Consider the following 14,321-nt stretch of genomic DNA (forward strand, 5'->3'; position numbering starts at 1 on the left):
GAGAAGGAGGTCCTGGCAGTAAAATGGTCCGGTGACGCCCTGCATTATTACATCCTAGGGGCCCCCTTCATACTGGTCACCGACCACACCACGCTTCGGTGGTTGGCCCGAATGAAGAACAATAATATGAGGCTAACGCTGTGGTACCTGGCACTACAGCCCTATGCTTATACCATCCGCCATAGGGCCAGTAAGGACCACACGGACACGGACTTCTTGTCCCGCCTGGGAGAGTTGGACGGGTCTCGCCCCGATGGACGGGAGCCAGCCTTGAGGGGATGTGTGTGTAGCGAGGCGGTGGGATACCCCACAGCTCTGCTGAGGGCCGAACCTCCCCTAACACCAACATGGGCAGAGCCACTGGGTCCGGCACCCGCCCCTCAGAGGTCACAGCGCCGACCCGGAAGTATAAAAGCCCGCCTGCAGAACTCAGTGGAGAACAAGCCGCCGGAGAGAACAGACGTCTGTGGCCGAGCTCCCGCTTGGGAGACAGCAGCGGGCCACGACCGGCCTGAGGATTCACCAGGCCAGCCGAGCCTACCCCTTGCCCAGTACCCCGAGGAGGACTGGCCAAGCCTGCCCCTTTCCAGCTACCCCGAGGAGGGGCCAAGCCTGCCCCTTTCCAGCTACCCCGAGGAGGAGCCAAACCTACCCTTTGCTACCTACCTGGAGGAACCGATGCTGGTGGAGACCACCGAGGACACTAGCACGACCCAGGTACCCTACGAGGGGGAGTGTGGAAGTAGCCTGGGGGCACTCGACCCCAGTCTGGCTGCAACACTGCCAGAGCCTATGTCAGTGTGTTGAGGCCAGGATCCCCACTGACAGCAGCGAGTTTCCAACACTCCTAGGGCCCCGGGCTGGGAAGCAGTGGAGTGGGAGGGACTGTGTCCCCCCTGCCACCCACTCCTTGGGTGGCAGACTCCCCCTTTCCCTGGCCTAGAGAGGCTGGGACCCCTAACCCATTGACTCAGCCCCTACTTAAGGGCCTGGGTTCCTGACTATTTGATTGCTGCCCTGACCTAGGGCCTGGGCTGCTACAAACTCATTGGCTCAGCCCCTGCTTAAGGGCCTGAGCCCCTAACCGTGTGTTTGCTGTCTCACACTACCGCCGGACCAGGACTGATGGCGGACCAAAGCGAGGCGGTGGGATATCCCACAGCCCCGCTGAGGGCCGATCCTCGGCCGAGACTTCTACAGACCCATTCTCCGCATGGGCTTTGTGCAGCGCAATCATAACAATATTTACTGCTAACTCATACCAGCATGTTTGTGAGTGCTCCCCATGCACGAAGTACCCAATCCCATGGGCATCCCAGGGCAGTCACAGCGACAGGCCAGCAATGCTTTGCCAGGAAGATGGAGCTGAAGCATTTGCACATGACACCCAGTAGGAATTATGCTGGCGAGCAAGGTGTAAAGCCCAGGTCCATCAGCGGCTGGTCCACGGGGTGTGGCTGATGGGGCAGTGTGTTCCAGCATCCTGCGCTCTGCAGAGTCCACCCCTCTCTGTCCGGGGCCCATGGGCCTCTCTCAAACACGCATGACCCAAAGGCCATAAAACCCCTGGTCTTCCAGAGGCCCCATCAGCTGGTGCAGACTGTCCCAACCAACCAGGTGCTCACTGCTATAGATTTGCCCTCCACCAGCCTCTATGCCAGGTGGGTGTGTCCCTAGGGCAGCTGGTCTCTGGCAGCACCTTCCCCAGGAGGGTCCCACCTGGCTGTCTGGACATGCTGGGATGGCCCCTATGCCCTGTTGCTGCAGCTCCTCCCCCTGAGCAGCACTGCTCATTCCTTCCCTTATCGGGGACTGTGTGTACCAGAGCTATTCCAGCCCCATAAAGCTATAAAAGCCCTGCCACAGGTAGCAGCTCAGGGCCCTTTACAGCCTTTTTATTGCCCCTCCCTGTGTCACTTTCCTCATTCTGTCTCGTATCCCCACTGCTACCCCCTCCCTGATCACTATCCCCATCTCCCCGCTGTCTCCTATCACTGAACTTCCAGCCAACTGGGCTCCCACCTTCCTCCCCACAAATGGCTTAAGGTTACACATGGCCTGGAGCCACTGGTAAGAGGAGTTTCCCTCAGCACTGTGCCCCCAATTCTTCCTCCTTGCCTTTACCCCCAACTCTTCCTCCCTGCGGTCCTTCCTCACCCTCTCCCAGAGAGCTCTTCCTCCCTGCCCCCTCTGCCACATGGACACTGTGGTCTTCGTCTGCCAGCTCCCAGGATGGTCACTTGGTTTCTCACGCCTCTATCCTGGCTCCAGAGGAGGAAGAACATGCTCCTCATACTGCATCAGTCTTTGTCCTCTGCATCCCTTTAGCCACACTCAGCATCCAGGAGCAAGCGACCTGGACCCCACACTCACAGCCTAAGATTGACCTGCAGTAGAAAAGTCACCTGTTGATGCATCCCAGTGGGTGACAGTGCTGGAGGCAGCACGAGGCTCCCAGTGGGAGGAAGCTGCTCAGAGGGAGAAGGTCCCTGGTTCTTCACAGACCAGGTTTTCAAGAGAAGGGGAGCAAAGGACTGCAGTAGGGCAGGGCTGCAGGCCAAGATGGAGGCACATCAGCAGAGCTTGGGGGGGAGTTTAGGCCTGGCTTAGTAGGGGGCCGCAGGCCAGGATTGAGGGGCAATGGCAGAGCTTTGTGTAGGGGCCCAGGACTGAAGCAGCAGGGGCTGCAGCTCACATGGCAGGGACACGAGTAAAGCTGCATGTAGGGGCCTGTGAACAATTCCCTCCTGGCCCTTCTGGGCCCCCTTCCAGCTGAGCGCCCTCATGCTGCTGTTACGACCCCACCTCTTTTGGGTCCCTAAGGACTCCATGCCAGGCTCCCTTGCCTCACAAATCCCCCTCCTCCGGGCCAGTGTATTACTAACCCTAGTGCAAATCATCCATCCAGGAGTAGGGTGGCTAACTTTTCACTCACACAAAATGGAACACTCTTGCCCCGCCCCTGCCCTGAGGCCCCACCCCTACTCACACCATCTCCCCTCCCTCTGTCGCTCGCTCTCTCCCCCCTCACTTACTTGCTTATTTTCCACTGGGGGTGCAGGCTCTGGGGTGGGGCCAGAAATGAAGAGTTCAGAGTGTGGGAGGGAGCGCCAGGCTGAGGCAGTGGGTTGGGATGCGAGAAGGAGTGAGGGCTCTGGGGTGGGGCCAGGGAAGAGGTACAGGCTCTGGGCTGGGGGTGCAGGTTCCAGGGTGGGGCCATAAATGAGCGAGTCAGGGTGCAGGAGGGGGCTCCAGGCTGGAGCAGGCATTTGGGATGTGTAGGGGGGGTGAGGGCCCTGATGTGGGGCCAGGGATGAGGGATTTGGGGTGCAGGAGGGGGCAACAGGCTGGGTCCAAGGGGTTTGGAGTGTGGGAGGGGGCTCTGGGCTGGGGCAGGGGTGCATGGGGGGGAAGTGACAGCTCTGGCTGGGGGTGCGGGCTCTGGGAGGAAACCTTTTTCCTGTCACGGGCCATTGACCCACAGAAAAAAAAAAACAGGGTGAGTTGGCACTTGTGGCTCCAGCCTCCACTGGGGAGGAGTGGGGGAGCGGAAGAGTCAGGGCTTCTGCTCCCCGCAACGGGGGCTCTCACGGCTCCAGCCCCACAGGCCAGATAAAATTAAACCATGGGCCAGATCTGGTCCACGGGCTGTAGGTGCCTCACCCTTGACCTAGGTGTAGGAGCCGGATGGGGGACAAACATACCGGCTGCTTCCCAGGAGCCATGCAGCGCGGAGGCTAGCAGGGAGCCTGCCAGCCCCACTGCATAGCACTGCCAACCAGACAGTCAACGGCTCAGTCAGCAGCGCTGACCGGAGATGCCGGGATCCCTTTTCGACCGGGGGTTCTGGTAAAAACCCAGACACCTGGTCACCCTATCCAGGAGTTCCATAACGTAGTCCACGTCTCACTTCCAGGGCATGCAGTCCTTAAGAGGCCCCGTCATCAAGTCAGCAAGCAAAGCATGGACAACACTCAGGCAGCTTCCACATCTGGGCTGCTCTTCTGTCCCCTCCTGCCCTGCCAGTACAGCCACCCTAGCTCTTTCAGCTGGGAGTTCATCCTCACCGGGGCGCATCCAGCACTGCCCCTGTTCCATTAACCTCCCACCCCAGGCAGGCCAGAAAGTAGGCCTGGCCTAGCTCTGCCCCACCCCCTGGCCCATAGCAGGCTGCTAGCTCACCACGGCAACCCCTTCCTCCCGCTCTGTTACTCCCCTCTTCAGTGCTGGCTCAGCAGACCCTGTACTGCCTTCAACCCTCTCTAACCCTAGCTCCCCAGCTTCGGGAGATCACAGCCAACCCTTGTACTCATCACCTGCCTTCAACCTTCCCCCAGGAACTACCTCACCTGCTGAGCCTCCTTGATAGGCCCAGGTGCTACCCTGCCATCTTTATTGGCCCAATTGGGAGTACCGGCTCTGGCACAGGGGAACTAGACCTGCTTCTTTTAAAGGGGACAGCCACCCTTCCCAGGGCCTAACCAGAGGGCTGCAGGGCTGGACTGAAATACATGAGGAGGCCTTGGGGGAGGGGAGCTCAGAACCCAGATAACTTAGTAAGGAATTTAGAGATCACAGCTCTTAGAAATTGTTTACATTGACCCAGTGGGCCTAATTCTCCTCCCTACTACACAGATTGTACCTGGGGTAACTGCTGGCTTCACTGGGGTTACTCCTGACGCTGCAACGCAGTGTGGAGTGAAGACTCAAACCCCAGCTAGCCAAACCCGGCAAAGGGTGCTCCGGGAAAGGCCCTTTTTTCAGTAATAAAGGAGAGGCAGGTGTCTAATCTAGTGGCGGTCTACCGTAACCTTTGCGCTCAATTTCGTGGCTTTCTCCTGGCCCCGCTCTTTCTCCTATCCCTTGGAGAACAGGCTCTGGTGTAGGAGTGCCGGCAGGAGAGGGAGGGGCTGTCGGACAGGGCTCAGGCATGATCTCAAGCTTGTAAGCACGTATCGATCTCCTGCTATCAGTGGACTGTGGCTTAGCAACGGTGCTGCTCGCCTGGCACAGAGCTGACCCCTTGGTTTTTGAGAAGCCGCCGCTTTGAACCATCTGATATTATTTGTACCCACGCGTCACTACAAATGTGTTCAACTCTTGAGGCTTCCTCTGGCTAGTGGCTGCTGGAGTCGCTCACAGCAGGGCCTTGTGAGTGCGAAATGCTGCCCGCTCAGAGGAGCATTTTACACCCCTTGGTTCCGGGGGAACGTGGTGGCACAAAGAGCCAGGTGCAGGAATTGGCCCACAATCACACACTAAGCCTCCCTTACTGGTATGGGCCCCTCACCCCAGAGCAGACCCTCGCAGTGCCGGAGGCTCTGTGCTGCAGGTCAGGCTAAAGGGGCCTGGGCAGGGCTGCGTGGAGGGCCTAGGAGTGGAGTAGCAGAGGGCTGCAGGTGAGGAGCCTGGGGCAGTGGTTGAGCTGGATGGGGGTTGGGGGAAGCACAGCAGGGCTGAGGTGCAGTGCAGAGCCTGCCTAGGCTGTCCTGGCCTGGCCAGTGCTCTCGGCCCTCACTTTCACATGCACTAGAACAACAAATGAGGAGACCTAGAAAAGAGAAAACTGATGGGAGACTCCCCCGGGTCTCTGTGGCCACCTGTCCTTGTGCAGGGAGAAGCTATTCTCCAGCTACAGGCTGGCGATGCTGGAATCACATAGCTCCCACGTGGCTGTGTGGGGCTGGTCGTTACAAGGAGCTTGCGCTTGCTGTAGGGATAAAAGCATATCGTCCCACATCTCATGCACCCACCCAGCTTGAGTGCCCCGTGGAAAGGGGGAATTGTCCCCCAGCTTGCTGGGAACACGTCCTGCCTGCAGGATCCCTGCTCAGCCAAGGACAGTTCTGCTGACTTAAGGCTCCCAGAAAATGATTCATGGGCTGTGTGCCTTGGCACTAGGGAGCTGGGTGGGGGAGTTTTGGGGAGTGCCTGCCCTGCTCCTGCAGTTGAATTCATCTCGCAAGGGGGCTGGGCTGCCTCTGCCTACCAACTTTAGCTTGGGCTTGGAGTCTGTCTCTGCTACGTGCTGGGGTGTTTGGCTGTGGGGTCTGGATGAGCCCCGCTGGACTGTAGGTATTTATATGGCCCTAGCACTGTAGGAGTCTGCAGTGTCAGCTTTCTAATTAACTGCTGGGCTCTTAGCTATTACTCCAAACATCTCCTACTCCCAGTGCCCCCTGTTTTCCCCTTTTCACACACCAGTGCCTGTACATCCCCATCTGTCTCATCCCCTCCCACTCACAGGCAGACTCAGAAGCTCTCTCGCTCCCACCCGCCCTTCTTTTGCATGGTGCCCTTTTAAGTGGGGCTGAGACTCTATGCCAGCTGGTCAGAGTGGCAGCTCAGCCCTCCCTGCTCCCCAGGGAGATTAGCTGAGGTCCATGCACTGTATGGTACATGGGTCTTTTGGGTCAGACCTTCAACCCTATGTGCCCATCTCCTCTGCACTGTTATTAAAGAGCCTGGGGCATTTCTCCAGAGCTGGGCTCTCCCACCCGCATCCTTGCTTAAATTTTCCCCTTCCCCCCTCCAGTGTTCAGTATGCTGCTGCCCTCCACGCAGGATAAGGCTGGTCACAACGGTGCTGTTTGTGGACAGTCTGCAGCGCGCTGAGCTCCTGTGCTGTAGGTGGCTATAGCGACGGAACGAACTGAACTCCGGAGCAGAGAGAGACGCAGGAGGGAGCCTAGGACTGTTTTATAGAATTTTATTTTCAAATCTGGGGCTTTCATGGTACAATTTTACACGGCCAGGGACGGAGCCCGTGGGCCTCTCCACTCCCTGCCAACAAACTGGGCAAAGGAGAGGAGACAACCAACCCCCCAGAGGATGCGCTCCACAGCCGAGGCCACAGCAGTACAATCCGCAGAGTCACGAGCTAAGCACAGCTTCCAAAGATGGAGGGGGTCTCCCCACCCCAGAACATTCTGAGCTGCAAGGCAGCAGGTTGTAGTGGCACAGGAAAGGCCAGCAAGGCCTGGCACAAGGCTAATATCGTTGCTGCTCTCTCTCTCTCTCTTTTTTTTTTTTTGGCACATGTCACTAGCTCTCCATTTGGCAGTTGTGTGAATTCCTGTCATCTACAAAGAGTCAGAGGGAGGCACCTGCGGGCCTGAGCAGGATCTTGCCCTTCTCCCCAAAGTCGCAAGCTGGCTAGTGTTGGACAGGGCTGAAGACGGGGGCTGTGTTCACTCAGCAGTGCAGCCAGCGTGGAAAGCTCTGCATGGATGTTTCCCGGGGAGCTTTCGGAGGGTGCCGATATAGCTCTCCACCAGCGTTCACTTGGGTGGCAGGCTGGAAAGCAGCAGCGTTCTAAGGGTTAATGGCTGTGGTCTCAGAATCAAACGGCCCCGCCCATATCAGCTAGCGCCAGCCCAGAGCTATATTGGCACCTGCCTCTCCTGAACACAGAGTTGTGATCTCCCACAGCCATCCCTCATTGAACTAATGCTCCTTGAGTGTAAACAAACCATTCATCCAACCAACCCCTCCAGAAAAACAATTCCACCGAAAATCGCGTTCCATTCACAACCTAATTACAAGCCAACCCAACCAGCTTTTTGGTGATAAGAAGTAGCACAGATCCCCATGGACTCACAACAGGATGGAAGGTACAAACAGCATTTGAAGAAAGATGCAGTTGTAGAAATCAGTGTAACAAACAGAGCTCTAGGTCCTGGTTATATACAGCCTGAAAAAACAGTGTAAACAAGATCTTTCCTGAAAGGAACATGGCGCTGAGAAGGTGCCACAGGGTGACCAGCACAGATGGGGAGTCTGCATTCCCCAGCGTTGTCAGAACCTGCTCTTTCAAGACAGAAGGCCAATATTGTGGCCTGTGCTTTCTGCTCCACTGCACGTTAGAGCTTCATTTCTGTAAACAAGTAGGTATGTGTAACCCTCTTGCCCACCCGCCCATCTCTGGGGGGGCTGCAGCACACTGCCCTAGTCTCCACGGCCAGTCGAGGAGAGTGAATGCGTGAGCTGCAATGCTGCGGTGGGCAATACAACCTGGGCGGGTGCGGGGAGTTTCCTCCACTCCTAAAGGGCCTTGCTCACGTCAGACCCGGGCCGCGAGGCAGATTTGATCAATCGCTTCCAAGGCAGAGGTTCTCCTCCACCTGCGCACACTTTGCTCACGCCGCAGGCTGGAAGGTCACGAGGCCCTTTGCACTAGCTGCCAACCGTGGAGCGTATTTGAGAATACAGTTTTTAATCACCATTAACATTTCCAAGGCTCCTGCTGGTGGTGGCATGGGCAGCGCCAGGGCGGCCAGATCTCAGAGGATGCAAACCACCTTCCATCCTGTTTGCACAATCACTGGAAAAACTTTCCTTGTGTAAACATTACATAATTTGAGTCAACATTACGCTAGTGTTTTATGGTAATAAGGCAGTAAATAGGGTGTCATTACTCTGTAAGTGGGTGATAACCAGAGCAAGACACACGAGGCCACTGAGGGCTGCAGCCTGGAGAGAGACACAGATAACACCCCACACTCACTTTAGCAAACACGTTGCTTTTGACAATCAAAATGGACTGCATTGGTGGTTGAGAGGGTATAGCCAGGCACAGGCTGTCGCCCATGGCAGGGGGAGGTAATGCCTGTGCCTCTGGGGAAAACAGCAGCAGTACACCAGTTAAAGAGGGCTGGGGGAGGGGGGGTCGGCAAACTTTCTTTTACTTCCATTTTCATGTCGGGTTCAATAAGCACAAATCCAGCATATAAAATGACAGGGCTCATGAGGGACTCCTTGGGATAATCAAAGTCCCCAGCCCCTTTGATGTGGGGAGGAAGGATTAGCCATCAGGGTGGCTTAAATGTCAAACTACAGTGTGTTGAAAACAGCTGCTCTCTCCCTCTCGACATTCAGGCCATTCTGAGCTGTGGGCCTTTGCAGCAGACAGGGCAGCTGTCACTGCTGCCAGGGGAGCGTTGGGTCGGCGGAGAGGGGTGCACATGTGTGGACATGCACATGGAGCGGCCTGGGTATAGGCTCACTACGACCCAATTACTGGAATCTGCGCCTGACAGAAGCGCAGCCTGCAGCACAGGCCAAGGGAGATGCTGGCTCCTATGTGCTAGGGACTGGCGTGTAAAATGGAGATAAGAGGCTGCTCCTCTATTGCAACAATGGTGCCCTGGCCAGTGCCCTCCAGCCATGCTCCCTGGCTGGCTGGGACCATCTCAGAGCTCCTCCCCTTGGGCCACTTGGTGCTAACCTGGGGCTTGGGGAATTGCCCACTCTTGGAGACAGCACAGGAGAAATCTCCCCACTACCCTGCAGAGCACCCAGGTCTAGCTCCTATGGAGAGTGGTGTCTATCCTCTCTCCCTGAGCCAGCCTCTAACTCTGAGGCTCCTGGGGACGTGAGGAGGGAGGGGGTTTGCGCCAGTTAATACGAGGGAAAAAAGAGGACACTGCACATGTGATGGTGGCTAAAAAAATCAGTGTTCTCCTCCGTCCTCCCTGCTGAGAGGGGCCTGCTGGGGACTCGGGCCTTTGGAGATGGACACTCGGGGAGAGGCCCAGAGTGTAGGCTGCTTTGGAAGGCTTCTCAGAGGCTTGTTTCACTCGGCAGGAGATCTCACAGATCAGCTTTGCCTTCCTGTGTTCTAACCCTATGAACTCAGCAGGTTTCCCACTCTGCCCCTGTTTCGAGCAATGGCACAACACAGCTCTAACACAAACATGGGCTTCTACCCGGCACAAAACCTCGGTCCAGCTGGGCACAACTGGCAGCCTCTGCTCAGCACTCAGACAATAGAAGACTTCTCCTGAGAACTGAAATGCATTGATGAGCTACAGTATATGCAGGACTTGAAAATCAAGGATGCTGGGAGAGAGTGGGACTGGCCCTGGGAGCAGCATGACAGGGGTGTTGGCAGGGCTGTGGAGGCACCGGGGCCGGAAGAGCAGGGACTACTGCAGGTCAGGACACAACACAAAGGAAAGCCTGGAGAAAGCCGCTCACTGGGATCTGGGCTTCCACAGGCACAGCCCCACTGTGGAAAGGCCAGCAGCAGCTCCTCTAGTCACAGCTGGGAGTCGCTGTCAAGACAAACACTGTCAGCATCACAGCAACGGGAACAGAACATTCCGTAAAAATAACCATAGAAATTCTCTTCTCTCTGATTACAAAGATACAAAATGTATAAAACCCTCCCCTGCCCCATCTCCTGCGGCCACCCCCACCCCACCCTCTCTCTCTCTCTCTCTCTCTCTCACACACACACACACACACACACACACAGTGTAGAAATGGTTCAGAAAGGAAGATTTCGGTCTGTTTGCTTTTGATATGTAACCAGCGGCACCAGCCTGGGTTTGCTCACGGTGTAGTACTTCTCCCCTCCTCTGGGGGTGCCCTGTTGAGCAGGCGATTGGTCAGTGCAGCTCCATTCTGGTGCAGAGGTACCTGAGACCCTTTCCTCCCAGAGATGGTTTGCCTACCTCTCCCCCCCACAAGTTCTCCAGAACCAATGGGTGGGGAGGGCGGGGTGGATTTGGGCCTCTGACCACCATCATCAGTTCTTTCCTTGTAGGCGCCTGGCACCCAGGGACTCCAAACCTCTGCTGAAAGTGTCTGGCCAGGTGATCGTCCCTGCTTCTTCCTTCGCTCTCGCCGCAGCTCGGGCCCCTCAGGAATGACCTTCACTTCTCGTTATTCTTCTCGGGGAAAAGGAAACAAAATTAACAAATGTAGCCTCTGGGCCTTACTCCCCAGGCCCAAGTGACGCTCCCTGGGCTCTCCTTGCTTGGCCAGGGGCTTGGGAAAGCATCATGCTCACCTCCTGGTGCAATAAATAATGCTAACGATGAGGGCAGGGTCTGGCTGTGGCTCCCAGAACAATGACCAGGCCAGGCACATATAAGAAACAGAATACAGATCTTTTCCCTTGTCCATACCCATTCACCCAAGTGCTTGTGCCATGTACAGCTGAAGGCAACAGACAGACCTGTACCCTGCCATGCATTCTAAAAAGCATAGCTCAGAGCCACTTCCCCTCCGTCAGTACCCGGCAGGTGTGCCGGGACGGATGCTGAGCCCCAGAGGAGCATGGGTGCCCCGTGGAACAGCTGCCCCTTTAGCGATGTTAGCACTTCCAGCCATTGCACCAGTGTGACGGGGTCCTACAGAGCGTCACAACCAGTAAGTACTTTTAGGGCCTAGTTTCATCCTATGGGGGTTGATCCCGTTTCACCAGGAGGCTTTGTGCTTTCAGATCCCATACTCCAGGTGGTAATACTCGGTTGCTCTTTCGTTTGTTTGGAAACTAAGTGGCTAGAAGATACAAACTATCCTCTGGCTATCTCACAGCATGGACTGGACTGACCTGAAAGCTGCCCTGGAGAAGGAGAAATACTTACTCTGAATCTGGCGATAGCTCAGAGATACTGTGGGATGTAGCAGAGAGAGGTGGCGACGGGCACAGCACAGAGGGCGTTGAGGAAGTCTGCACAGCAGAAGGAGTTGCTGTGGTCTGTGGGCCAGAGGGAGTACTGGAGGATTGCACAGAGGACAGGACAGAAGAATTAAAAGAAGCAAGGATAGAAGAAAGGATATCTAATTGCTCAGTGGAAGGATGTCGGCTAGGGATTGCTTCCAGATTTTCCCTAGAAGGCTGTCTCCTAGACAGAGGTTCTAGATTTTCTCTAGAAGGAAGCCTTCTAGAAAGTGGTTCTAGATTTTCTCTGGATGGCTGTCTTCTAGAAAGAAACTCCAGATTTTCCCGTGATGGCTGCCTACTAGGCACTGTATCCAGATGCTCTCTGGAATTAGATCTTCTGGATAAAAAGTCCAACTGCTCTCTTGAAGTTTGTCTAGCTAACGCTAGCTGGTCCCTTGAAGGCTGTCGTCCTGAAAGCAGGTCCAATTGTTCTCGAGAAATGTCTCGACTTAGTAAAGTGTCCATTCGATCTCTAGATACTTGCCTGTTAGGCAAAGTATTGAGCCACTCTCTAGAGACCTCTCTGACTGGCCCACAGTCTAGTAGTTCTCTTGACCCAAATCGACTGGGTAAAGTATCTAGATGGTCTCTAGAACCCTGCTTCCTCGGTAGTGTATTCCCATGATCTTTCTTATCAGGCTTGGAAGCTAATGTATCTAAGTCTTCTCTAGACCCATGCCTACTAGGGATAGTGTCCAATTGCTCCCTTGATCCAGGCCTGTTGAGAATGGTGTCCAGTTCCTCCCTGGACCCATGCCTGCTGCGTACAGCTTCCAAGTATTCCCCCGCGTCGTTCCTGCTCAGCTGTTCTCTGGACATCTGCCTTCTCATCAGCATGTCGAGTTGCTCCCGGGAAGAATACCGGCTCGCTGGCTGAGAGAGGCTACCTGCACCAGAGTAGATTCTGCCATAAGAGGCAGCAGGAACAGCCCTGTGACCCAGGGTGGATGTTTTGTACCAGGAAAGCTCGTTGGTCATTCTGCCAACGGATGGTAAGCCTTGCAGAGCTGGAGGGTACTGGAGGCGATTCTTCAAAATCCCTGTGCAGACAGAAACAAAGTAGAAAGTGAAGAGAATTTCTGTGACAGTGCAAACAACTCTCCTCACTATCTGCAAGAAAGCAAGGACAAAGAACTTGGCTTGGCAGCTTGGGCAGCCCTGCCCCTCCCCAAGATCACCCCAGGATGGAGGAAACCGCCACCTCTGTTTGCATGTTGCAAAGCTTTCAAAATCACAACACCCCGTGGCCCAGCACTACCTCACCTCCACAATGGATGCATGTCCCAGTTTACTAGACATGAGGAGAAGCCACTCCTGTGAATGGCTTGCCTGTAAGAGTGCGCCACTCTTGGCTTAAAACAGCAGAGGGGACATTACCAAGACTACTTCCCATTCTGTCCCTCGGCAACACGTAGGGGAAGTTATAGCTCTAGTTGAGCCAAGGGAAATTTCCCCCTTGTCTCCATTCCTTACACGTTCTCTCTCTCTGAGCCTGTCAGGCTCTCGCCCCACTTTCTGACTATGGGTGGATGGCCAGCCTAGCACTGTCAGGGAGATGCTGGGCATGCCAGGCAGGGGAATGGGGAGACTCTGGGGGTGCAGCCAGTGGGACACTGTGCCGGCTGGCAGCTGGATATGTGCCCACCCAGGGAGAACTAGGCTGGCTCCTCTGAGTCTAGTTACCTTTCCTCTGGCGCTGGGTCTGGGTGAGGGAGTTCTCATCCCCGCTGGTCAGGGCCAGATCTGGCTGGTTGTTGTTGGCAGCATCCTTGTTGATGTCAAAGCCCAGCTTCCGCTCAGACCCCCATTTCTGCAGAGAGCAGGGGTGAACCTCACATTCGCCCAGCGCTGGCCAATAGGACATCAGGTCATTGCCATCCACATCTGGAGAAGAACAGTGCAACATATCGGGGGGGTGGGGTGAGGGGAGAGGAATCAGAGTTGTTCCCAGCTGTGAACAGAGCAGGGCCTGCCATGACACTCACTGGGATAAAGTCCCAAGGGCTGCTTGACCACCAGTAACGTGCTGTGGGGCTTTCAGGAGCAGAACCAGCAGATGGGAGGGATGAGGCGATTTCCCTGCCTCTGCTGGAGTCACCACATCTCCAGGTGGTACTAACCCCTCCCTGCCAACAGGGACTGCTCCCAGGACCCCCCAAGCAGCGCTTTGCCTTTGGGAGGCCTTGCATCCCATCAGACAGCAGCTACATCAGAAACACACCCTGTGGGAGGAGACCTTCAGCTTGGTCCCCGTAAGCTCCCTCCCTCCCAAACTGCTTAGACCCAGGCAGCCATGGTGGCTCCCAGGCGGGCCCCCAGCCTGTGACAGGGCTCTCGCATGGTACTTGCCTTTGGGAGTGGTGCTGGTGGGGTTGGTGAGGAGCCGCTCGCTGTGCGCTGCCCGTTTGAACTGACGCTGGAACCGGCTCCGGAGGCGTACGTTCTCCTCGCTTTCCGATGACGGGATGGAAAGGCTGCGCTCCTCATCCAGGGAGAGGTCACTGTCTGAGTCAGAGTCTTGGTCTGTCAGGGCACATGCAGGGCGGAAGTGGTGGGGATGGGGGCAATCGGATGGCTTTTGAGCAGGGCAGGGAGGGAAGGAATCTTGGTTTCTGGGTTTTGCCTGCTAGCGTCCCAGGGTTATATCCCCCAGTCTAGCACTCCTCTGGCACAAAACACAGACCCTGTGTTTGGACATTGCCCAGCCCAGGCCAGGGCCTCAGCCCCCTGAGGGGCCTGTGCTGTTGTTTTCACCCTGGGAAACTAATTGGCCCAAGGGGGGCACTGTTCAGTGACCCTGGGCACTCCCTCCTCCCCTCAGGCTGAGCGTACTCAGGAGTCGGAGTGAGGCTACTGGGAGTGGGAG

General features: G+C 56.1%; 1 protein-coding gene across 1 annotated transcript in view; it reads right to left on the reverse strand.

Annotated features, from left to right (window-relative positions):
- Positions 1–10,240: 10,240 nt before the first annotated feature.
- CELSR3 (cadherin EGF LAG seven-pass G-type receptor 3) overlaps positions 10,241–14,321 on the reverse strand; it is a 66,535-nt gene continuing 62,454 nt past the window's right edge. Inside the window, exons 32-36 of the mRNA XM_054035539.1 lie at positions 13,820–13,972; positions 13,139–13,339; positions 11,751–12,495; positions 11,376–11,672; positions 10,241–10,673 (exon numbers count right to left, since the gene is read on the reverse strand). Of these exons, the coding sequence (XP_053891514.1) occupies positions 10,646–10,673; positions 11,376–11,672; positions 11,751–12,495; positions 13,139–13,339; positions 13,820–13,972 (1,424 nt within the window). The 3' untranslated portion in view covers positions 10,241–10,645. The remainder of the gene's footprint in view (positions 10,674–11,375; positions 11,673–11,750; positions 12,496–13,138; positions 13,340–13,819; positions 13,973–14,321) is intronic.

Source organism: Malaclemys terrapin, chromosome 7 (assembly GCF_027887155.1).
Source record: "Malaclemys terrapin pileata isolate rMalTer1 chromosome 7, rMalTer1.hap1, whole genome shotgun sequence".
Taxonomy (NCBI): domain Eukaryota; kingdom Metazoa; phylum Chordata; order Testudines; family Emydidae; genus Malaclemys; species Malaclemys terrapin.